General features: G+C 47.4%; 1 protein-coding gene across 7 annotated transcripts in view; it reads left to right on the top strand.

Moving 5' to 3' along the window:
• Positions 1-25,350, top strand: part of MAGI3 (membrane associated guanylate kinase, WW and PDZ domain containing 3) — a 2,362,625-nt gene that overhangs the window by 1,391,239 nt on the left and 946,036 nt on the right. For all 7 annotated transcript variants that reach the window (XM_085653126.1, XM_085653134.1, XM_085653154.1 and 4 more), the window contains one exon: positions 18,531-18,734. In XM_085653126.1, coding sequence (XP_085509252.1) covers positions 18,531-18,734 — 204 coding nt within the window. The remainder of the gene's footprint in view (positions 1-18,530; positions 18,735-25,350) is intronic.

Raw genomic sequence — 25,350 nt, 5'->3', positions numbered from 1 at the left:
ATAGCTCTTGTGGCACGTGAGTCTTCCCCTGATTCGCCTCCGTGGTAAGCCCATGGAAGCTCTGGAACTGCGAACGAGTCAAAGCGTTCGGCAATGTGATTGTCCACACCGGGAACGTGCCGGGCAATGCAACACAAAAACTCATAGCAGCTGCCACAGCTTTGGCTCCCTAGACGACTGCCTGTTGATTACCTACACTACCGACATGTTGTCTACCCGGAAAAGGACTCTTTTGTGAGACAGCTGTGGGTCCCATAACATGAAAGCCACAACCAGGGAAAAAAATTCCAAGAAGGCGGTTCTGCATCTGCCCTCCCTCCATTTCTCAGGACACCAGTGTCCCTGCCAGTATAGGCCAAAACCGCAAGCACCCGCGGCATCATAGAAAATCTGTGTGTCCAAGTCCATGTCCGCCCAGGATGACAGTGGAAAGCCATTAAAGTTGTGTAAAAAGGCCTTCCACATGCGCAAGTCCTCCCGCACCCCTGCTTTCAAACGGACATGATTGTGAGGCAAGGTAGGTCTGAAAGGGACAAACAAATGCGCCTGCAAAAAGACCGCCCTGCTCTTACCTCCCTGCATGCTCAGTTCAAATGCCCCAGGAGCTTTTGCACCTCTTTCACTGTCACTTTCTCTTTCGCCAGCATTGCTTTAAGTAAAGCCACCATTTTACACTTATTGTCCTCCGGCAACCGGGCCTCCCCTGCATTGATGCTCAGAAATGCCAACACTGTTGTAGGCCCTACTGTTTTCTCTGGGGCCATGGGTGCCCCCAAATCTGCCATCAGACCTTGGAATCTGTCAAGTGAGTCCTGACAGTCTCCCGACCACGCTGTCCCCACAAAGAAAAAATCGTCCATGTAATGTGTTATGTGTTCCACCCCTGTGTGCCAAGTGAATAATCGTTGTAGAAAAGTACTGAAACACTTGAAGAGGGCACACGAAATGGAGCAACCTATATGGAGTGCCTTGTCCACAAACCATTGGCCTTTTAATTGAATCTCCAACAACTGAAAGTCATCAGGGTGCATCGGCAGCAGATGGAACCCCGAGTTAATGTCGCTCTTTGCCATCAGCGCCCCCCCCCCCCCATCCGAACTTCTCCACTAAAGCTAGGGCTACGTCCACAGACGAGTACATCACTGACACTTGCTCTGTGGGGATGAAGTCATTCACCTGAATAGCCCTCGACAAGTGTTGAATCAGACGATATTGCCCTGCTAGCCTTCTTGGGCACTACACGATAGGTGACACAACTAACTGGTCCATGGGCCTGCCAACGGGCCTGCCATTCTCCCTTCCTGTATTTCTATTAAAAAAAAATGTCGAACTACTTGCGGGTGCTCCACCGCTGATTTTAGATTGGTCGACCAACGGCGTATTCTTGGGCCGTTGTATCCCAGCCTGAAACCTTCCCTAAACTCCTGTAGCAATACCGCAGCGTCATCAGTCCTGTCGTAAAAGGAGAGCCAGAAAGCCAATTTCTCAATGCTAATGGGTGTATGAACCTTTCCCTCCAGGTCCCTGTGCTACTATTCCAGAGCGGAACCCCCTTGTCTGTATTGATTCCCCTGGGGCGTTCCTGTCTGACTCCCTGCCTTCCCCTGTTGTTGCCCGTAGCCCGTGGCGGTGGGGGTGCCAGCTGAGAAGCAGGCAGCGGGTGTCTGCCTGAGCATTTTGTGCATTGATGTCGGAATTTGCAGAGCTCTCTTATGCATAGGCCCTTGTTGTAGTCCCAGCATGCTTCCATTTGGGTCCCTTGGCTTCTATTACCCACTTCCACCCCGCCTCGGGTGTGGCGACCCTGAAAGGGCTTGTGTACTATTGGCAATCCACTCGCTGTAAAAATGGTCTTGCCAAATTTTGCTGGCCCCACGGTGTGCTGCCATAAATCTGTGTCCAACTCGCCCCATTGGGCGTCCGGGTCTACCGCTAGTAGGGCCTGAAATTCCTCCTCATATTGGGCCCATGTATTTTCCCAGAAATTTAGATGCGCCTTCCTGATGACGTCTATGTACTTGAATATGGCGGCTGCTCTCTCAAGCAACCTCTTGCAGTAGACGCTGGCATAGATTAGGAAAGCCGCGGTCCAGTTCTCAATCGTCACTGGGACTCGCGGGGCGTTTGGATAGTTCTAACTTCTCTTCCTTGGATTCCTCCTTAGACCTGAGCTCTCTATGTAGTAACTTTAAGATCTTCACATACTCCCGTTTCAAGATTTTCTCATTCGTCAATGGCATTAAATGCGCTCCTAAAGGTTTTGCAGTCCCCATGTACGGTAATTTCTTGAATTTCACCTCTATGCTCTCTTTTTTTAACCCCAGAGTCCTGCTGGTCACCCTTGTCCCATAATCCTACCCCTGCATGCCCTTTGCGCTCATCCCCCCTCTCCTGCAGGTGATAATTCTTGAGCCGTGCACACTGGGGGGTCCTCTGTCCCCACTCCGGTGTCCCGCACATATCATCCTTTCTGTGAGCGGGCCTCCCCGCGGACGTGAGGCTCCCCGGCCTCCACCCCAATGGATACCATAGTTGTGTGGGCCCCCCCACATGCTGCATATTCCATGGCCTCCACCCCCACCGAGACCTTTGGCACTCGGGTCTCCCCGCCTATGGTGCCGCCCGCCCCACCCCAACCCCCGGTTTTCCCCTGTTGCTCCTAGCATCAGGCGGGCCCGTGGGCTCCTCGACCACGGCCCACCCTTATTTCCTCCACAAGAGGCCTCGCCAGGCAATGGCGAGGCCTCTTTGTGAATGGTCACGCCCACTGCTGAATACTGCGAGGCCTCTGGTGCGTCACCGGAGGCCTTGCATTTCTCCATCCTTATATTAACTTGCGAGGCCTTCCTGCCTCCGCTGGGGGCCTTGCCCGACACCTTTTAATATTTTCTCCGGCCCTGCAGCACAGGCTGGCCGCATGCGCCATCCCACCCTGCCTGAGCCAACAACTTCATAGTGACCACGCCGTCATCCGCTCCACTCAACACGTATGCACAGACATCACCCAATGATTACACTGACACAGTTATGGGTGAAGAACTGCTGCAGGTTTATTTCATACAACATAAGTATGACGATAGAGTGGGTTATCTTACGGGCGATCCAGGGCAAGCAGCCCCTCGCTGCTCCGCCCGCCTTGCGAGCCAGCACGCACGGTGGGTCGATGCCCGGCAGTGCGGCACATTTTTCAGATCCTCCTTTGGATCACGTGATCTGTCTAATACTCCCGCCCCTTTTAACGGGGGCGTAGCGTGTTATGGCACACCCCCGGTTGGTCAGGCCCCCCAACCGCCCGAAGGACTAACGGGGCGTCGTCGCGGTCTTCCCAGAACCTCCTTCGGCTCCCGGACCTTGGCTCGGGCACCCTTACTGTGCCGGACAGGGGTACCCTTACTGTACCGACTGTCTCAGAGGTACCCTTACTGTACCCTTCTGCCTCCAGATCGCCCTGTAACTCCGCCTGCAACACAAGAAAAAACATTATAACATTCCAGTTGCGCGCTGCCTACGCCGCGCAGGGTAAGCGGAAAGGGTGGGAACTCGCGCGGCACAGGAGTGTACCCCAGGAAGCAGAGGGCGATCTACGGAGGCGGAAGGCTTAATTAGGGCCTAGCCCCGCCCAGCACCAGTGGCCTGCCTCCCCCAGCATATGCCTATTGAGGCCTCCCCTCCCCAAGGCGCGGCCTCTCGGTAGATATGGAACGGGGGGGGGGGGGGAGGCTCCGACGGGTGGCCACTAGAGAGCTGCCCTGCAGATGTCCCCCTGCGTGGGACGCGGGCAGCGGGCAGCGGCATAGTGACCACACCGTCATCCGCTCCACTCAATACGTATGCACAGACATCACCCAATGATTACACTGACACATTAGTTATGGGTGAAGAACTGCTGCAGGTTTATTTCATACAACAAAAGTATGACGATAGAGTGGGTTATCTTACGGGCGATCCAGGGCAAGCAGCCCCTCGCTGCTCCGCCCGCCTTGCGAGCCAGCACGCACGGTGGGTCGATGCCCGGCAGTGCGGCACATTTTTCAGATCCTCCTTTGGATCACGTGATCTGTCTAATACTCCCGCCCCTTTTAACGGGGGCGTAGCGTGTTATGGCACACCCCCGGTTGGTCAGGCCCCCCAACCGCCCGAAGGACTAACGGGGCGCCGTCGCGATCTTCCCAGAACCTCCTTCGGCTCCCGGACCTTGGCTCGGGCACCCTTTCTGTGCCGGATAGGGGTACCCTTACTGTACCGACTGTCGCAGAGGTACCCTTACTGTACCCTTCTGCCTCCATATCGCCCTGTAACTCCGCCACAGCTCTGGGGAGGCTCCCGTTGCTGCCAGAGCCCCCCCTTCCTCCCTTCGCTGTTATAGGTGCCCTGCCCCTGCGAGCTAGCTTTCGTGGGCTAAATTATGGATCCTGTTCTGTAACCCGTCAATAACAGCAATAATTTGCAACTTTACTCAGAAACCCAGCGCAGACTAACAAAGGAGATTTCTACAAAGCGAATTGACGCCAGGATGTCTTTTGGCCCCACTGCTGTTCAGCTTATACGTGAATGATGCTCCTAACTTTCTTGCGATGCAACTGCAGATCTACCTAACGTAATTGTGTGAAGATCTAACCTACATTGTAGAGCCAGAACTGAACCATAGCTTTTTTTTTTTTTTTTAATTCTTCAATCTTATAAACAATGGGAGAATATGTTCTCTGCAGGTAAGGTGGATGTATTTTCGGAGAACAGGGTTTATGGACATGAAATCCTGTTGTGATTTTCCATTTGGGCCAAATTAGGGTCCTTTCCGGCTTAGAAATGTGATTTCAACAGCTACAGCACAATAAAGCAAGATGAAGGTGACGTGTAAGTTAACTGCCTTCCCTATGTTTGTAAACACAAGCTGACATCACGGGTATCTAATGATGGGATGGGCACTTAAAAGCTGTGAACATCAGACAGTATGGGGGCAACAACCTCTGTCTTTGTACTCTCACCCAGCACACAGAAAACATATGCTCACTGTCCCTGGCTGCTTCATGTCACTGTCACTGAATGGTTAATGCCACAACCTTGGCTAGAAACAGCATTATTGGCAAATGATTCGTTGAGACAATCTCACCTTCCTACAGTATGCTAATACAAATCAATGAAAAATCGATAAAACTGCTAACTCTGCCATATTTACCTTTTCGGCCGAACTCCCTACTTTTGCTTCTCTTCACATTGTATTATTATCCTATTGTTTGCTTCAAAATGACCAATATCTCAGCAACATCTCCTTGTTTTAGCCTTTCTACTGCCAATAATGACCTGGCATTCTGGGGATCTATCTTGACTAACCAGATAATACAGGTTGTATTGAATATTTTTGCAAATTAAGTTACATTAAATTAGATGATGGAGTCTTACTCTAGCCTTGTTGTTCAATAGTTCATATAAACTCAAACTAAGATAAATATTATTGAAATATTTCGGTTCAATCCTACTTTTTAATTTGCTTAAAATTAAAATTCATTTCCTGAAGACGGCATGTAACTTGAACTAATATTTGTAGCAATCAAATCAGTTTCAATAATTGAATTGGCTCAGCACCTCCTTCCCTAATTCAAAACCTAATGCTAACCACAACAATTATGAACCTATGTGCAATGCTTTTTTTTTTTTTTCAACAGGCACTGACATTATTTACCGTTTGTTTAATGTTTGTTATATAATGTTGTTAGTTAATGTTATTGACTGATACAAATTAAACTGCAATTTCTTAGAATTGATTGCGTGAAACGAGGTAACCTTATCTCACCTTTAACCATAACTATTAGTCCAAAATATCGTTAAACTTGTTGACTTCTATTTAATTAATTTCAAAATAGTGTAATTTCTTTTTTATAAATTGTTTATTCCAAACCGTATGGCTTGCTGTCACCTTGTGAAACATCCTGTGTGGTACCACAAGCTCTGTTTTCGAATCTCTCAGTTTTTGAATAAACACAGTATGTTCTGCTCCTAAAAGATTATGTAATCCAATCCAACATTTGTTATGTTATACTAAATTTGTAGGGCACACGTACCAGATTGGTTTCCTGGCGCTACTCTGAACCTGTTGGAGTGGTATGTTACTCATATACCTGTCTAACTAGCCATGTTTTAGGAGTTTGCGGGAAGTCATGAGGTCTCTGCAGGACCTAATCACTCGAGGTGGGGAGTTCCAATATCTGGGACCTAGTGTGATAAACCTTGTTCCACCAAAGAGTTTCCATTTCAAGGATCCCTGGGGAACACCACATGTAGTTGTAATCATGGGGGTCGTGACGTGGCCAAGGTGAACATTTCACGTCAACACATTTATATCGTAGAATGGATAAAAGAGAGCAGTATCGTTTTTTTTTATTCCAAAACAAAATTACTTTCGAGATTTTTCACCATAACCACTTGATGTGCCATTGGCTTGACTATTTGGCAATGTCCTTTTCGAAGGAGTACAGCTCTCAGATATCATTCACCCAACACAGGGCATCTATGAGCGGCACCAAGTATTTACAGCTCCTTGTGCTTACTACAATGGACCCGATCCTTAGTTTCCAGAACACAATGCACTTAAATGTCATCTGGCCCCGGTGCCTCTCAAACGCGTGATAGCATCTGTCACCGTCCTAAAATAAATAAACGAACTTCAAAAGGTCGCAGAAGAGGCAAGCCAGGCTAAGTCTCGGTAGACCATGACACTCTGGGCTTTACCTTGCCTCCCTGTGGAGAGGGAGAATAACCTTAAAGATGTTATGTATGACACACAAACCCAGGCCTTCTGCTTGTCTCAAAACAGCTCAGGCTGCTGACTTTTCTGTATAGACTAAGCTGCCACTATGACTGTGATTTGAAAGAAAACATTACACCAGCTGTTTTCGAATAGTAAGGCGAAGATGAAAGACAGCAGCATCTCTTGACTCAAGCGTGGAACTCACAATAATAACATCGGTAGATCAATTTCCGTGTTACACCTTTCTACAAGCTGACCATTGCATTATGGTTGAGACTGGGTTTTAGGCTGAACCTTTGACATAATTTGTACTCCTGCTAATCCAAGATAACATATATATACCCCCCCTTATCCTGTTGCACCACTTGGGACACATAACTTCGTCACTTCGCACCTACAGGCATGGAACTACTGCCAAAGAGATTCCCCCCTAGTACCGGATAACCCTAAATAAATGCTGGATTTTGGGACAAAGATACCAGGGAACCTATGTAAAGGGCCTTCCAGTGCGTGTGAACCCATGTCATTGCGATTAGTAACTGTTGCTCTGTTTGAGCTAAAAACATGCGACGTTATTCCTTTAATCATTTAATTAGCAAAGCATGCTGGAGATGAAGGGATATGTGGCCGGCCCAAGGATATACAAAATGAGCCACGGCATTGCATGGTTCCAGAGACATGGCTGGGTGAAGCGGCCTCACGACTTTTGTGACCGTGCAGTGCAGGTACGACTGCCCCTCAAGATTTAATGTAACTGACGACACAAAGATGAAGCCCTTCATGCGTACATATGAAAAGCTGATGTATTGTCAGTGGCGCAGGAGTCTCATGTAGGTATTTAGACTGGTTGCTGCGTTTTGCATAAAGGGGGTGCCCATAAAAGTCTCTAAAATTATCATCATCATGACTTGAAGTTGTATAAAAACCACTAGTCCTCAAACAACACTGCATAAGGACATTAAGCAATGTGGGTTTTTATTCCTATTAAGTGTGTGCCTATGCATGATGATGCCGAGCCGCAGCTGGGGTGTGGACCCGGTAAAATACACAACACAGCCCACCGATAAAAACACACAACAAAGCCAGCAGCCCAATGGGGGCCGGCTCACACCCGTGCGCCACGCATGCCTCTGCCCGGCACCGAAGAAATTTCCGGCCTACCTACCGGACATGCAACAACGCACAGACATGCCAAGGGGGGCTTGCCCCCCTACCCCTAACATGAAACAAAATCCCCGAGCGCCAGCATGCGGTAAATGTACCGACGCGACGCGCACCCACTGTCAGGCTGTGTCCAGTGGATTCTGCCAGCCTAGTGAATAGGGGAACGAGGCCCCTGCAAGCCACGTGGTTCCAGGGCAACAGAAGGGGGGGCAGCATAGGAGCATTTCCTGTGCAGTTCCGAGCACTGTACCTACAGCAGCCAGCGCAGGAGAGCGTAGTGTACGCCCACCCGGGATCGAAAGCAATCAAAACTCGATACGAATGGAACATGCAGCCAGTATGCCGGGGACGGCTGACACACAAACTACCTGCTGGAAGCCTCTAGACTTCAAGCACCCGCTGAAAATGCAGTATTACCCAGCAACCCGTTGCGAGAACATGGCGAGAAACACATAGTTAGGTACACTTCAGGGTGAAAAGTACTTTACTAGCAATGCATGTAATGAATTGTGTATACACGACGATGCCCACAAGCCTGACTGCCCCTGTCGTCGTCCCTAGGCACCGGTACACTGGGGCATACTGGTTCTGCCATGCAGTTGCTAATAGTGTGACCGAGGCCACCCGCGTCTCTACCAGGCCGTGGAGGCGCCAAATCACGCTGCCTGCACTTAGGCTACCTTACTTGGAACTCGACGGCTGGCTCGCAGGTCACCCCAGGCAGCGCGTCCTCTGGGCGGGTGGGCAGCCTCGAGCCCGAATTGCCTATTGCGGCCCACTGGCCGCGATACAGGCCTCCAGGGGGGGGAAACCATGGCGGGAGCTGTGCCCCCCCCCACAAATTCTAGAGCTCGGAGGCTGACCACTGCGCACCGAGGAACTCAGCCTCCCGTCCCTACCCTCTCACCAGGAGGCTCGGCACTTCCAGTTCAGGGGCACCAGAAACGAGCAGCATTGGCCGTGGGATCGCCAGGCCGAAAGCGGGATGAACAACTCATGGTACCACCCACCCAACGGATGCCCAGTCAGACCGGGGAAACTATTAAACCTGACCCGTAGCCCCCAGACTCACCCGACCCCCGCGACAACAGGCCCCAGCGGGCGAAAGCGCCAAAACTAAGCCGGGAGGAGTAGCGAAACCGCCCCTTATGCTACGGCCGACCGTGTTACAATAAACACACAAAACTCAAGAAAGCTAACTTCAGTTACCCTGAAAGTTTCATCAGGTACAGGAGGCAGACATCGAGAATGTGTTGTTACAATCAACAAACAACTCAAGGAAGCGAACTTCAGTTTACCCTGAAAGTTAAGGAACGCGATGTTAAGCGCCAGAGGCCGGAGCACTCGCCTCCGGGCTACATTTATATAGCGCTTCACAACCCTCACGAAGCGTAGGCGTGTGTTACCAGAAGGGTAGTAGGCCCACTATTATAGCGTACTTGTTCTAAAGGGTTTTATGTCACACTGTGGCCTGGGTAGGAAGTGGATTGTCGTCCGGAGATCAGCGCAGTGACGCCATCTTGTCTTAAACCGCAGCGCTTGGAAGCCTATTGGCGGGAATTATGATGCTTGTTCCGTTCATTAGTGCCGACATACTTACGTGGACTAACACAACTGGAGGAAGCATTTAAGACAGGAATGATTTACGAAGCTAAATTGCATTTTTTGAGCCCCCTCCCCCACAGGTCTCAGATGAGGCATTAGGATGCTGCCCGGCTCTTAACTGCTCTACGGTAAATGGGGCTGGGGGGGCCCTGCTTCTAGCAAGCAGAAGTCATAGATGCCGAGGGCTGGCCCGTGGCCTCATACAAGCAAGGTATGAGCTCTCCCTGAGCTCCGTACACCGGCTCTCGCTTTCGCCCCCACAAAAATTCACCGGGAACCGGGCTCCTGCCAAACCCGACGCCAGCCCAGGAGGAGCGACCAGCATAAGGCGTTCTTAACGCGCCTGAGCAATTCCGCTGTGGCCGCGCACCCGGCTTGTTGCTGCGTCCCTACATCTGCCCCTGGGAGCAACGCCTGTCCCCGAAAACTGACCGCCACCCTGCAGCCCCCGACCATGTGCGACCACCTCCGCCCCCCCGTAGTGTCCGACCACAGGGCCCCTGTACTACCAGGGACGGGGGGGGGGGCAAGAGCATGGACATACCGTAATGCTGACGACGACGGCGGCGGCGGCGCTGTAGACCGGAGGGAAAACTCGCGCGGCACAGGAGTGTACCCCAGGAAGCAGAGGGCGATCTGCGGAGGCGGAAGGCTTAAGTAGGGCCTAGCCCCGCCCAGCACCAGTGGCCCGCCTCCCCCAGCATATGCCTATTGAGGCCTCCCCTCCCCAAGGCGCGGCCTCTCGGGAGAGATGGAACGGGGGGGGGGGGGGAGGCTCCGACGGGTGGCCACTAGAGAGCTGCCCTGCTGATGTCCCCCTGCGTGGGACGCGGGCAGCGGCATTCCTGACGGTATGGGATGCTCTCCTCACACGCAGGCAGCCACTCCCTCTCACCTGGGGCGATGTTTGGGGACGGCGCACAGGCCAGAACAGCAGCAGCGAACCCCCCCGGCAGACTTTACCGGGGGCCGGCCCGTCCCACTGGAAGCATCCTTCAGCAGGTCGAGCCTGCCTGCCACCGCCAGCAGGTGAACTGCCTGTGTAACGCGATGGTCCTCCATAGGTGAGTACGATTGCCTAAAACGTTAACGCTGTGCCTCCAACCTACGCCTCCCAACCGGCAGAACCCACTAAAAAACGGACAAAAACAAAGAAGTGTGCCAGCCACCGGGTTACCACGTTAAAATAATGTCTGGCACACAAAATGGAGGGTATATATGCTGGGCTATAAGGTAGCCCAATCTGCCGTGCACTCCTCTGGACTGCACCACTTCCTCAAAGTCCCCAGGGGGGTTGGCCTCCCTTCGGTCTGCTGCCCCCCAAATCCCCATTTTGAGAAAAGGAAAGCAGCCCAACCCCAGGAGCGACTGACTGCACGAAGCACTGGTGGGATTCTGAGCTGCCATGAGTTGTGGGAAAGGAGACCTTCCATCCTGCAGGGAGCCACAAGGCTCGGCCTGTGACCTGATTGAGATGTGCTCTTATTAGTGTGTGCATGGAAAGCGTGTATCCTGTAGGTGCAGATTACAGAGTAGTGTTGCTCATTTGCTCCGGAAACAATTTTCGACAGTGCTTTATTTCTACCTTATCCTTGGCAGATGATTTCTGAAATATTTTTTTCTGGAAATTTGAACCAACATTGAAGAAAATAAAGAAACTAATGTTGCGCACTTTCAACAGTTCAGTAGACCTTTCCCTCTCCATAACGCTTCGGTGCAGTATTTCTTATTAGAACTTCTATTTTAAGCTTATTGAGTAAAACCGAGATGATGAAAGTAATTCTAAATGTAAAATGTATATGTTGTAATCCTTCCACTTGGTACGTTCCTTTCCCCCCCTCCCCCTCTTCCCTTAGTGGTTTCTCCCTTCCCCTGTCACGAACATTCCAATGCACCCTTCTAGAGTTATGCTGGAACCTGTGATGGTGATTGACCAATAAAGAAGAGTTCCTTCTTACCTGCCTACTGGTTGATTTTATAACACTGGCGACGCATTGCTGTGTGGGGACGGCTCACCATCACCCCCAATTGCTTCTTCAAATCCAGCTATCCTGTGTAGGCGGTCGTGAGTACCTTGCTGCCCACGGAGGCTCTGCTGCTTCAAAGTAAGACTGAGGCTGTGCTTAGAATGGGGCTTCCACCTCCTTCGTTTTATTAAGCTATTTTGCTGCTGCATCTTGTGGCTGAGAGAAGGATTAAACTGTGCCACGTTCGTTTCGCCTCCGTGGTCTTATGACACTTGCTCTGTGTGTGGGCCTCTTAGCGCTGCTTTTCCCGTCTTGCCGCGGCTCCGTCTGTGGTCCTGGGGGTGAAGGATCGCTTCCAGCGCTGGTCCGCCTTCGCCTCAGTGACGAGGCTTCTATTGTCATCTGTCCCTCTGGTGACGCTTCGGACATATGGCAGGTGACTCCCTTTTGTCTCCTCAGTGCTGTCCGGAGTGAGGCTGGCTGCTGTCTGAGGTGCTGTGTGGTCGCTCTATTCTTCGGTCGGAAGGCAGCTTCTTGGAAGTTTCTCTGGGGCATTCCCTGTGTGATCTACTCTTGGTGCCACCTTCCAACATCCTCACATGAGCGGCGCATTCCATTTCGCACGCCCTCAGCTGATCGTCGATGTTGACTTTCCTCAGCTGAGGCGCTCAGGGTGCGCTGCCGATTTTGGCCTCTGGGTGGCAGTGTGGCTCAAGTTTTCAGTCCGGTTGTGAAGAGATCGTCTCCAGCGCTAGTACACTTTCCATCCACGCTGTGGGACCCTCTATCAAGCTAATTTTTCCTACGTTCGCTGATGGGCACAGCTCTAGGGATTCCTGCCTGTCATATCACGCTGACGGGCACAGCTGCACATTGTGTTAATCACTGCTGGGCACAGTCATACCTCTTAGGACGTGCTTGTCTGCTCACGCTGACAGGCTCAGCTGCTCCTCGCTAATTGTTACTGTCACACGCTCTAAGGGTCATTTTCTCATTCTGAGGAGATTTCCATCATATACTGCGGAGTTTAGAGATTCTTTTGCTTATACGTCATGGTTACTGCACATTGGTGATTTTGTTTCTTATATCTCAGATTGTCTGCACAAGCGTATACCTTGGATTTTATGTACTGCTTCATTCATGTATTGCAGTGTACAAGGGGGTTGTGCATGTGGGGGGTTGTAAAGCAAAGGTAGAAATTGTGATTGCTTTTCTGCATTCTTAGCAACGTTTTGCATTGTGTGGGGTGCTCTTTCCAGTCTTTGTACATAATGGCAGCAACTAATATGTCGCAGCCTCCACCATTCCTTAACGAGGCAGGAGAGCCAGTTCTGCCTTGGAAACAATGGTTTGGGTTACTGGAGTCCTATTTAATTGCTATAGGGGGGGAGAAATTTTCCCATTTACGTAAATTACACACCCTGTTACACAATTTGGGTATTGAGGGACGTAAAGTGTATGATGACATCTCCACTAATGCAGAGGGTGGGAGTGACAGTGATGACGATGAGAATGTGTATATGGTGGCAGTAAATAAATTACAAAAACATTTTAGTAAGAAAATAAATGTAGTTTTAGAGAGGCATAAGTTATTTTCAAGAACACAGGGCAAAAATGAGAAAGTTAAACCATTTATTGCAGCGTTAGAGGGTTTAGCGAACACATGTGAGTTTGAATCCCTTCAGGATTCCCTAATTAGGGACCAATTGGTCAGGTGCACCAACAATCATAAGATTCAGGAGAGGCTTCTGGTGGCTAACCCTGACCTCAAGGAAGCCATAGATATAGCGGTAGGGATTGAGCACACAGCTGATTGTATGGTGGAAATGAAAGGTGAAGGAAGCAAAACCACGGAGGTCAATGTCATAAGCAAAGATCTTAAAAATAAGTTGGCTAACACCTCATCTCAGGGGAGTAAACTCAAGTGTTATAGATGTGGTAGCCCAACGCACCTAGCTAACAACCCGATATGCCAAGCACGTTCTGTTGTCTGCCACAAATGTGGGAAAAAAGGACATTTGTCCAGGGTTTGTCATGATCAGCGTTCGAAATCAGTGTTGGAGATCGAGTCGCAAGCATTTCCTGATCCTAAATTGATTTTTCAATTAAAAGACACTAACAATTCAGACAAATTTCCTTCTTGCAACATCACTCTGGATAACAAAACTCTAACTGTCTTTGCTGATTCGTGCTCCCCATATACCCTGGTTGATGCTAGTATATTTTCACAACTGTTCCCCTCCTGGGAAGAAACGGTACAGCCCCCAGACATTCAACCTGGAGGCTACAATGGGGACCCCATACCCCTGTTGGGCATGACCACGAAAGAAATAGGGTTCAAAGGGAGGAACACGGTGGGCAAGATCTACATTACCCAGAAGGGGTCCAACTTGTTGGGTTGGAAACACCAGAGGGAACTCGGGATTAAGCTAGATCCTAACAGCCCCGATCAGGTCCTCTTAGTGGATCCCTCAGTTGGAGGGATGGATGTTTGCAATGACTTCCCAAAGGTATTTTCGGATGACCTAGGCTTACTCAAGAATTATCAGCATTCCATCAAATTAAAATCCAATGCCAAGCCGGTAGCACACAAAGCCAGACCCATACCACATTTAATGCACGTTCCCCTTCGTAATGAGTTGGACAGATTGTTGTCGTTGGGGGTGATTGAACCCATAGAGTGTTCACAATGGTTGGCCCCCATTGTTCTTACCACCAAGGCTACCAGTAAGGATATCAGGCTATGTGTAGACCTCAGGGACCTTAACCAGAACATATGGGTAGACAGGCACCCTCTCCCACGAATTCATGAGGTGCTTACCCTCATTAATGGTGCGAGTTGTTTCAGCGTTCTCAACCTATCCTCTGCTTATCACCAGGTGGAGCTTCATCCCAACTCACGCCATCTCACCTCCTTTGTGACACCCCTGGGAGCATTCCAATTCCTTCGCATGCCTTTCGGGTTGGCTTCCGCTGCGGCTGCCTTCCAGAGGATCATGCAGCACGTCTTGAAAGACCTTCCCAGAACTCTCTGTTTCCAAGACGATATACTAATCTACGGGAAGGACTTGACTGAGCATAATGCCACTCTCAGGATGGTCTTGACCAACTTGGAAAAAGCTGGCCTCACGCTAAAAAAAGAGAAATGTCGTATTGGAGTGGGATCGGTTGAGTACCTGGGGCACACCATCTCTCAAGATGGTATCAAACCTAAAGTAGACCTAGTTAAGGCTATTCGGGACACTGTTCCCCCTAAAGGTGTTCTTGACCTCAAATCATTTTTGGGCCTTTCCGAATATTATTCCAAATTTGTGCGGAACTATTCCTCCATTGTGGAACCTTTACGCAATTTACTCAAATCCAGAACTTCATTTGTGTGGTCCGATGCCTGTCAGAAGGCCTTTGAATTGGTCAAAGAGAGCATAATTTCTGCCCCATCGCTGGGTAGGTTTGACCCTAAAAAAACCACAGTCCTTTGCACAGATGCAAGCAATAAAGGGTTGGGGGCCAGTCTCACCCAAATGGGGGAGGGTAAGGAACACATTGTGGCTTTTGCATCTCGTGCTCTAAAGGGTGCTGAAATCAACTACTCGGTGGTGGAGAAAGAAGCATTAGCTTGTTTCTGGGCGATCAAACACTTCCGCTTCTTTCTGTGGGGCATTCCTTTTACGGTGAAGACGGACCACAAACCACTGATGTTTGCTTTCACCACCAAATGAGCCAACAAAACCACCCCCAGAATTGCTAGATGGATTTTGGGTTTGGAAGGCTACAATTTTTGCGTGAAATACATGCCAGGTTATCAAAACACGGTTGCTGACTTTTTGTCACGGTCTCCATTAGAGGGGGAGAGTGCTCTTGTTAGTAGTGAATGTGATGATGTAATACTGCAACTTACCTGCTTAAATAAGGAAGAATGGATTGACAGCATGAAAGCTGATGCAGAAATGTGTTCGATCAAAGAATTCATCAGAAATGGTTGGCCTGGAAACAAGAACGACATTCCCACCAATTTAGGTAAATTCTGGGATGTCAGAGTAGAACTTAACATACAAGGAAATGTGATTTGCAGAGCGGAGAAAGTTATTCCTCCAGAGAACTTGAGAGAGAAGATTGTGGGTCTAGCACACGTAGGACACTTAGGGCAGAGTCTAACCAAGAACAAAATCAGACTGGAGTATTGGTGGCCAGGTATGTACGCCATGACGGAACACGTGGTGAGAAATTGTGTAGATTGTAGCCGTAGTGACAAAACTCACCAGACTCGCAAGCCCCCCCTTTCTCCCGTCGAAGTGCCTGATCGACCATGGTCTAAGTTAGCCTTGGACATCATTGGTCCTCTCAACTTAAAAACATTGAAGGAACGCTTCATCTTGGTGCTGGTGGACTATCACTCACGGTGGTTGGTCTACAAATGCGTCCACCAAATCGACACAAGAGTCCTCATACAATTCCTAGAAAGTGTGTTCTTTGAGGAGGGGTTACCTGACACCCTCATAACAGACAATGGAGTACAGTTCACTTCAGACAACATGAAAGAGTTTCTGTATCACAGGGGCATCACTCACCACAAATCAGCATTGTATTGTCCCCGTGCAAACGGTTTAGTGGAAAGGATCAACCGGTTGTTCAAAGAGTGTTTGCAGAGGGCTGAAGTGATGGGGACACCAGCTAATTCAGCGTTACTGGAAACGGTATGGGCCTATCGCACTTCTCCAAATAGTGTCACTGGGGTTTCCCCGTTCATTTCTCTTAAAGGAAGGATCCCGAAGACGAAACTTTCTCCACCTGTAGGGTCAAGAAAGGACACTTGTGTAGTAAACAGAGGTGAAATTTCAAGAAAAGTGGGAGAACACCAAACAAAGTACAAAATCAGATACGACCAGACCAAACATGTAAAAAAACAAATGTTCAAGGAGGGAGATTGGGTCCGGGTGGATTTACCTAAAGCACGCAGGAAAGAAGCGTCAAGATTTTCAGATCCGTGCAAAATATCTAGTGTAGGAAAGAATGTAGTCCATCTGGACAATGGCCAAACGTGGAGCATGGACAGAATCATCCTTCATGGACAAGGGGGTGTTTTCGACAACGGTGGTAACCCAGAGACAGAGTCTCAAACTCTCAATCCCAGAAGATCACTGAGAACAAGGAGCTCACCTATCTGGACCAGAGACTACTGTGTTAAGTGAGAGATATTGTTATTGTTTCTTCCTTGTTCCCTTGAAGGACTTGTTATTTAACTACTTACCTGGTTTTGCAGTGGACTGTCGCTGCCCGCTTGATACTGCTTTCACCTTGTAGACTCCTGGTTCTCTCTCCTTTCCCTCTCTTATCTCTTTCTTTCTCTCTCTCATTCGCCCTATGCAGGGAGGTGTGTTGTAATCCTTCCACTTGGTACGTTCCTTTCCCCCCCTCCCCCTCTTCCCTTAGTGGTTTCTCCCTTCCCCTGTCACGAACATTCCAATGCACCCTTCTAGAGTTATGCTGGAACCTGTGATGGTGATTGACCAATAAAGAAGAGTTCCTTCTTACCTGCCTACTGGTTTATTTTATAACAGTATACTTTTTCCAAAAACATATGGCGTTAAATGAAAACAAATATGACCCAATTCTGACATTTGCATTGTAAAAAAGAATGCATATGTTTTTGTTAAATACAAAATTTGTCATAAATGCACTTTTGTTCCATGCAAAAATACATTCCCCAGTGAATATAGCAAGATTTTCCCCCAGAAAATTGTAGCATTGTGTGCTAAACTAGGAGCCAGCTTTAAATTGAAACAAAATGGATTACTCCCCAGGTACACATGGCAGTATATAGTGGAGTGTGGCAGATGTGACTTTGCAGTATTGGACAAGGGTTCGAATCTCTCATAAGATGGATCATTTGAAGATGAGCCAATTGCCTTACCAAGCTCAGGTCAGTGATTAGCCAGGACTGCCATCACTCATGATCAAAACTGCTGTGTACATTATATTAAACATCCTTTTCACAAGAACAGCAGTAGTAGCTGTAATGTTTCTCTTTCCAAGCTTTAATTGCTGTCACCTTAACCACTGCTTTCCTTACCTTCTTCCCGCCTCACTAGTTTATTGTATGAGCAGATGGCTAAGCACACTTACACCTGGGCCATGCCCGCTCCAACAGGAGACCAGCCTTCCTGCTTCTGCTGTTCCACATCTACCAGTCGGTGGAATGGATTCTTCAAACCCACCTAGCATCCTCTTAACCTAGGACCAGCAGCTCAGCAGTCATTTAAAACGCAGCATCTGTGTCTGGTTTAGATATCTTGCTACCGATTAAAAGGACGATATTATAGAGTCTTCCAAGAATGTTGTACACAGCTTCTGTACTGGAGCACTGTATGTGTGTTTTAAGAGTGTTTCCTAAAGTTGGTTTCCTTCCTAAGCAGGCTTTATTCATATTAGGTGAATGTATGTATATGATGCTTAGAGTGTAAACCTAGCTACAAAGCAATGGAGCTCTCTACAAAAGGATTGGCTCGGGGATCACGAGATAGGGAACCACAACTAGGGAGGACGACTATTTATTGGGTGAGGCAGTGTAAAAAGGGTGGTCAGTGGGGATAAGTTAGGATGTGATAAGATACTCTGCAAAGAGAAGTTCCCACTTTGACCTTTATCTATACTTCTATCTCCTTTTCTGCCTGAGGTACTTTGAGTAGCCTACTAGTGAAATGTAGTGCCTCACAAATCATTAATAAATAATGGATTTAGATTGAAAGCAACACTTAAAACGGGTATATTGAGAACCCAAAAATGATTGAGAATGAAATTTGGTTGGTCCTCTACTGCATTTTTGATAGAGCTACTTTTCTCGCTTCATGATCCCGGCAAAACCCTGATTTCTCTCTGTACCTCCTCTTCCTCCTCTACTTGGCTGTTGGCATTGATTCCTATACAGCGATGATCACTGGTTGTACACTCCAGCGTGATGAGAATATCTTGATTTAAACTAGTCCAAGATTCACTAAATGAGACAAGCTGATGTCTTCCTCCTCATGCCATATCTCCCCTTTCTCATTTAGGCAACCTTTATGGCACTCCGAAGCCACCGGCGGAGCCCAGCCCTTTCCAGCCAGACCCTGTGGATCAGGTTCTTTTTGATTTTGCCCCAGAATCACAGAGAAAAAGAACCACTTCGGTCAGTATAATGGAGAGAACCGACAGCTCACTCCCCGAGGAGGAGGATGAGGAGGACAAGGAAGCAGTAAATGGCTGCGGAAACACAGGTAGTTGCGTCTGTTGGTCTGAGGTGGCATTTGTTTTGAGGTGTGTTCAGAATAGTACCCCAGAAACCAGATCACCTTTTGATATTACTTTTTCTCAATATTGGGTGGTCTTAAACTAAAGGACGTATAACAATAAATAATAATGAGATCCATTTATTTGTTTTACAATCACACTTAATTGTTAAAAGAATTGCTCACCATGTTAGTGTTCCACTGAGTACTGCCAATTAATTTGACTAGGACTCCCTCCAGAGGCAGCATTCCACAAATCAGATGTAAACGTTTTAGTTAGGGGAGCTTCAATTTCCACGATTCGGTGCTTATTTAACTTTACCTGGTCCCTGGAGGGGGACGCTTGACTGCACGGCGCCCGAGGTGTTGTTACCGCTTCCTGCTGGGGTGGCTGCTGCGGTCCTCGTGGTAACGGAGGCAGGAGACCACAGCCCCCAGAAGCCCCTGCAGTGGCCCCGCCCCAAACAATCTCGCTTTCGCGCCCGGAGGCGCTCATAAGCAGCAGACTCCCTCCGCGTCGCGGGACGCGCGCGGGACCAGCCGGGCTAAGCCCGGGCAAAGGGCGGGCCGTCTGTGGCCGTGTGAGGACGGGACGGGCTACCTCTCTTTCATCGCCAGTAGAGCTTCTGTATATTTAAGCTGTGGACTCAAAGGTACTGGTGGCCTCTTAAAATATATTTGCCAATAGCACCTAGTTGTGCAATATTGCATAGTATAGGTGACCATTTGCTATTACTTTGATTTATTTTTCATTATTCACGGTTGGGATTATTGACCAGTGATTAATTGTAAGGCACTGTAACATCATTCCTGTAGCATGTCTAAACAAAAGGTTGGCTCTGCACCAAACACTATGGACAACTATTTGGTGCAGATTGTAAGTAAAATCAATAATGACAGGAAGGCGTCATTGGGATTGAGTTGCTCTTCCATCACCCCAATGACGGGTCCTCTGTCAGAATCCTCGTCGAATTCCCCACTACGGGCAAATAGCAGTATTGTCGCAGATATAGAGGTCCTAGTTAGCGAAACATTAGAACAAAGTGTATCCTCTGTCATTAATTCACAATCTATTCTTGACCCAGATGTTGCCCTAGATACTGAAACAGTGAAATCCCCGTCCCCTGCCCCCCTCGCAGGTCTAGAGCAGTTAGAGCATGTAGAAAACCCCAGCCCAAATGTAGTGGGCCTCGTTTAAGTCGGAAAAAACCCACTCATGCACCTATGTGTCTGAATAAGGAAGAAGTCAATGGGCTACATGAGAGTAAAGAGACCGAGAATGAGCTATCCATAAAAATAGCTAGTATAATCGATTCTGAGATCAAGTGTATTGTTACACCACTGGTGGCCAAAATTGATCTGCTCACGGCAGAGGTATCAAGACTTAGTGCTCTTATAAATAAGTCAGTAGAAGTGTTGGGTAGTACCTCAACCCCGGTGACAAGTAGATCCGCACCAAACATAGTGCCCTCTAGAGGTGGAGAAAGGGCTGTAGGAAAAAGGGCAACATATCCTCCTTCCTCACAATCTATAATAGACAAGAACACTCAGATCATAGCTAATGAAGGTCCCCAACTTAGACCCATTGCTCCATATAAAGAGAAAGACCAATTTCAATGTATTGTTGAGGCCTCTCCACTTGTACTAGTTCTCGCTAATGTACCTATTTTGCTGCCTGGTAAAGCAGAATCTACATCTTCGCTGATTAGTAAATCACTGCATTGGTTGACAAATAACATGAGGATGTCCCCAGGGGGTGAACAACAATTAGCTGGGGAAATCATCATGGCTAGAAGAGTACCATGGCTAGGGCCCAATCCGAAAAGATTTGTGGGTGACTGTATTGTTCTTAACTTCTCACATCCAGGTGTTCTCCCCAATGTCCTGGCCAACATATTTCCCCCTCAAGTAGGTACAATGCTATTGTTCCACTAACCCTAGAATATTTTTATTGTATGAGAGGCAGTAAAACCAATGTAGCGAGACCAAGGCTAAGGCGGACCTCCGACCTTAACAAAGGGGGTAGGTGTGACTCAAATAGCAACTGGAACATCAGCCTGGAAAATAGGTTTGGGGTCTTGTCAGATCTAAATGATTGCGATTGACTTGATAGGGATAAAAGATTAGAGAATAAGAACAAAAACAAGTCTGATAGCCTGAGTGCCCTTATGACGCAGAGATCAGTTGTATCAAACGACATTTCTACCCCCCTACTAGAAAGGAGGGGAGCATCAAACTTAATCGAGAAACAATCTGTGATAATTGATCTGGATAAGCCGACAGACTCATGCCCTTCAAAATGTGATAATTTAGGATCTAAGGTACTATTGACAGAGCTATCCAGTAGAACTTGTAATGACGTTGACCATGAGAATAAGACTGTAGGGGGGACCCAAGGCTCATTAACAGTAAAAGAGCCTTTTAGTTCTATAGCAGTTGAGTTGGGGTTGACCTTTCTTTCTTGGAACCTTGCAGGAATTGGCAATAGGCTACAGTCCACTGAATGGTGTAGCTTTATTGACCAGTTTGATTTCATCCTATTCCAGGAATCTTGGTTATTGGCCCCTGTCTATCGGCTGGGGTTTCTTAACTTTCAAATTCCCGCTATTAAAAAATCTAAAGGCCGACCATCAGGGGGTTTAATAATTTGGATCCGCCAATCATTATGTTGTAAAATTAAACAACAGAGCTTTCTATCAAATGATATTCTGGCGGTGAATATTACATGGCCTACCGGCCAAGGACTGGCAATTTTTAATGTTTACGCTAGAGGGACGGTTGGAGGATCTCTATCTGATGTTATCTCCGCCCTTGACCAACAGCTTATAGCACTTCCATCTAAGTGGTCTATAATTGTGGGAGGAGATTTCAACACGACATTTGAGCCACTTGGACCTGAGGACCAATTTCTCACTGCTGAGGAGGACAGCAGGTGGGGTGTCCCTCAGTTGGACCTTCCTGCAGTCAAGAGATGGTCAGCAGTAGCCATCCAACTTAAAGCCCTATGTCTAGAGAGAGGGCTTAGAGCAGTAAATGGGCGTACTACGTCCGATCGCCTGAGAGCAAGTAAATTTGATAATGGCAGGTTCTCTAGTCGTATAGATTATTTTCTATTGGATATTAGAGATTGGCATAGGCTGATCGATATGATAATACCTTCCAGGGTGGAAAGTGATCATAATCCCCTCTGTATGAAATTCATAGCTCCTAATGGGCTTAGAGAACTTAAATTGGGTGAGGAGAAATCCACTCTGGATATTGTCGTATCGAACAATATGCGCCACGTTAAGTGGGGCAGATTTATTGAAAAGCCAGCGAAGCTGGAGGACCTCAAAAAAGTGGTGATCGAGGAAGTGGCCAAATTAAATATCCACTCTGCAAACCAAAACTTCCCCCAAATTATGCTTGAGGCTCACACCCTCTTTTTCATTAAACTCCAAGGGTTCTTTATGAAAACCATTAACACAGAAAAGGTTAATAAAATAAAGTTACCCGAGGCGGGATGGTACAATAAAGCTTGTAAAGTTGCCCGTCATAACCTGAGTGTAGAACTTAGATCCAGGAACATTGAAGGAGTGAGAAATTCTAGGAAGGTATATAGGCACACACAGTTAGTGGCTAAGAAACAGTGGGATGAGGAGCATTGGAACGACCTGAAACATGCTTGTTTGGCCAAAGATCAAAAACAATTTTGGGCCATAGTTAAGTGGGATAGAGGTGGGATTGCTCCATCGCCCCAAAATAATGTTGCCAAACATCAATGGGTCGACTTCTTCAGACCACAATACGCTTCCAATTTATCTGAGAGAGAGTACTCACTCCCCCCACTGTTTATTATCAAACGCAGATGTTTTCGATTAAAGATGTTAATTAGCATTAGATTGTGTAACTGGGGGTCGAGCTCCGGGAATGGATGGTATACCAGCAGATGTGTTCTTAACTGATAGATCATCTTGGTGTCAGTATTTTCAATGGCTGGCTAATTCTGTGGCTATGGGTGCGCCTATCCCCCCCTCATGGAAAGGTGCGGAAATAATTCCGGTTTTTAAAAAGGGTGATAAATCACTGCCTAACAACTATAGACCTATTAGTCTTATAGACTCAGCCCAAAAACTTATAGGTCGATTAGTGCAAAACAAATTGCAATCATGGGTTGAAGATAACGACATTTTATCCCCGTATCAGGCTGGTTTTCGTCCTTGTACCAGTTCTGTTGACCAGGTCTTTTATTTTTTAGCACTCTACTGGAGGAACGTAAAATTGACCAATGGGACCCTCTATGCGGTCTTTATAGACCTGAAATCAGCTTTCGATTTAGTGCCCCGCCCAAAACTTTGGAGGGTTCTCGCTGAAGCAGGGATGGCCCCGGAACTATTAACGTTGCTCGTCCGCCTGCATGAGAACAATTATGCACGCATTAGATGGGGGATCCAGGGGGAGGTGACAGACCCATTCCCTGTCGAGCGTGGTGTCCGACAGGGGTGTGTCTTGGCACCCACGTTGTTCTCCCTGTATATCAATGGTATTGTAGATCATCTCAGTCGTTCCCCTACGGATGCCCCAGTATTGGCAGGGGCTCGCGTACCTGTCCTCATGTTCGCGGACGACACGTTGATAGTTTCGCGAACACCGAGTGGGCTTCAGAAGGCATTAAACATGTTTGGAGATTTTTGTCAATCACGTGGTGTTGAGATAAATACCTCCAAAACTAACTTTATGTCTTTAAATCAGCGGAAAAGTTTTAGAGGTGTAATTAATTTTAATGGCATCCCGTTGGAACAAGTCGAGCATTCACATATTTAGGAATATCCCTCCAGAGCAACATGAGCTGGAAAAATCACATTGACATGACTGCCCTAAAATTTCATCAGCTGGCGGGTGCAATCGCTTCCAAACACAATTCTTCCTTGACTAAGCCTATTATTCCTGCCCTAGAAATTTACAATATGAAAGTCATTAGTGCTTCCTTGTATGGCTCGGAACTTTGGGGTTTTGCCAACCTAAACCAATTAAGATTGGCAGAAAACAAGTTTTTACGCTGCCTAGTTGGAGTTCCCCAAAGTACCCCAATGGTTCCGCTTGCATATGACCTAGGCAGGAAAAACATAGAGGATCTAGCGCGGTTGCGCCCACTCCTATATTGGCGACGAATCATGACAACCCCTGAATTAGTCCATTATGCCATCGCCCTGAAGGATATAATTAGGGCGGATCGCTTTCATTCTATCCTATGGCTCAAGGAAATCAGGGATTTGTTAACAAAACTGGGATTAGAACATTTATGGAATGACTTGGATGGCTCAAGTTTCCCATCTAAGTCCATTCTTAAAAAAATGTATTGGGATATGACCCTGACGTCTGTCTTTAGCTCTGGCCAAAATACCAAGCTAACGGGCCGCTTCCTTGAAATTAAATCTATTCCCTCCTGCGAGACTTATTGGGACATTATAGAAAGGGTCACCGATAGAAAACTGTATTTCCAGTTTAGAATTGGGTCCCTTCCTGTAAAAGCATTTACTCAAAGATGGTCTTCCTCCCAGGATAATAAATGTCATCACTGTAGAGACCTGATTGAGGATATAGTCCATCTGTTGTTTGTATGTCCCTTGTATACTAATCCACGCCACAGGTGGTTAAAACCAGTGTGTTTAAATTTGGGGACACGCAGGTATATGGAGGCCCTAAGAATACTTGAATCTGATTGTACCCCTTGTATGGCTATTGCTGTTGACACAAATCATGTATGATTAATTTTAATATTGAGATCTTGCTTCTTTTTTGAACTGTTTCTATTAATTAGTAGTGATACTTGTATTCTTCTTTTACAACTTCTGTAATTCGCCAGCATTATGGTTTAATGAGTTTTTATAGTATTTTTATCTTGTAGTATTTATAGCACTTGTTAGGATGTTACTTGCTTTTATGACATGCTGTCGAATAAAGTTTTTGAAACTGTTTTAGTTTCTTTAACCTCTGTAACATGATTTAATGGAAGTGGTGATCTTTCTGAATGCAGAGGACTCTTCATGGTGACAAGGCAGTGTAATTGGGAGAGAGTTAATGGTTAGTGTAATTAAAGAATATATTTTAATAGTTGAAAGTTAACTGTTGTTTTTAAACGTCTGCCTTTAGCTATTGCACAATATATAATCACATTTTTTCTTGTGTTCAAGTAAACATGATTAATATCTCTTTACTTAGAAAGACTGACTGATCTCATCTCGCTCAAGCAAAATCCGACCTACTAGAGAATGCACATGCAAGACTGTTATTGAAGAGCGCAAGTCAGGAGACCCTCTCCAGACTTATGTTGGCACTGTTGAACTCACTAGTTCAGTCTGCTTCTGCAGAACTACCCCACCCTCTGGGCACATCTTCTCCTCTTGGGCAGTCTCTACCTGCAGGGTCAAGCACTCCTTCTCCTTTAGCAGGCCTGGCTATAGCTAGACTCCTAACTCTGCAGCAAGATGTGCAGACTTCAAGTTATGTGTCCTACCCTCTGGGAGACTGGCTTTCAAAGATACTAACCCTGGATCTCTGCAGTCCTGTGAGTACTCTGGGGGAGTACTCTTTTCTTTAGTCCGTGAAGAACTTGGAACTGTAA

The sequence above is a fragment of the Triturus cristatus genome, chromosome 1_1 (genome assembly GCF_964204655.1).
Source record: "Triturus cristatus chromosome 1_1, aTriCri1.1, whole genome shotgun sequence".
NCBI classification, from domain to species: domain Eukaryota; kingdom Metazoa; phylum Chordata; class Amphibia; order Caudata; family Salamandridae; genus Triturus; species Triturus cristatus.
This window is presented reverse-complemented; position numbering and strand designations above follow the sequence as displayed.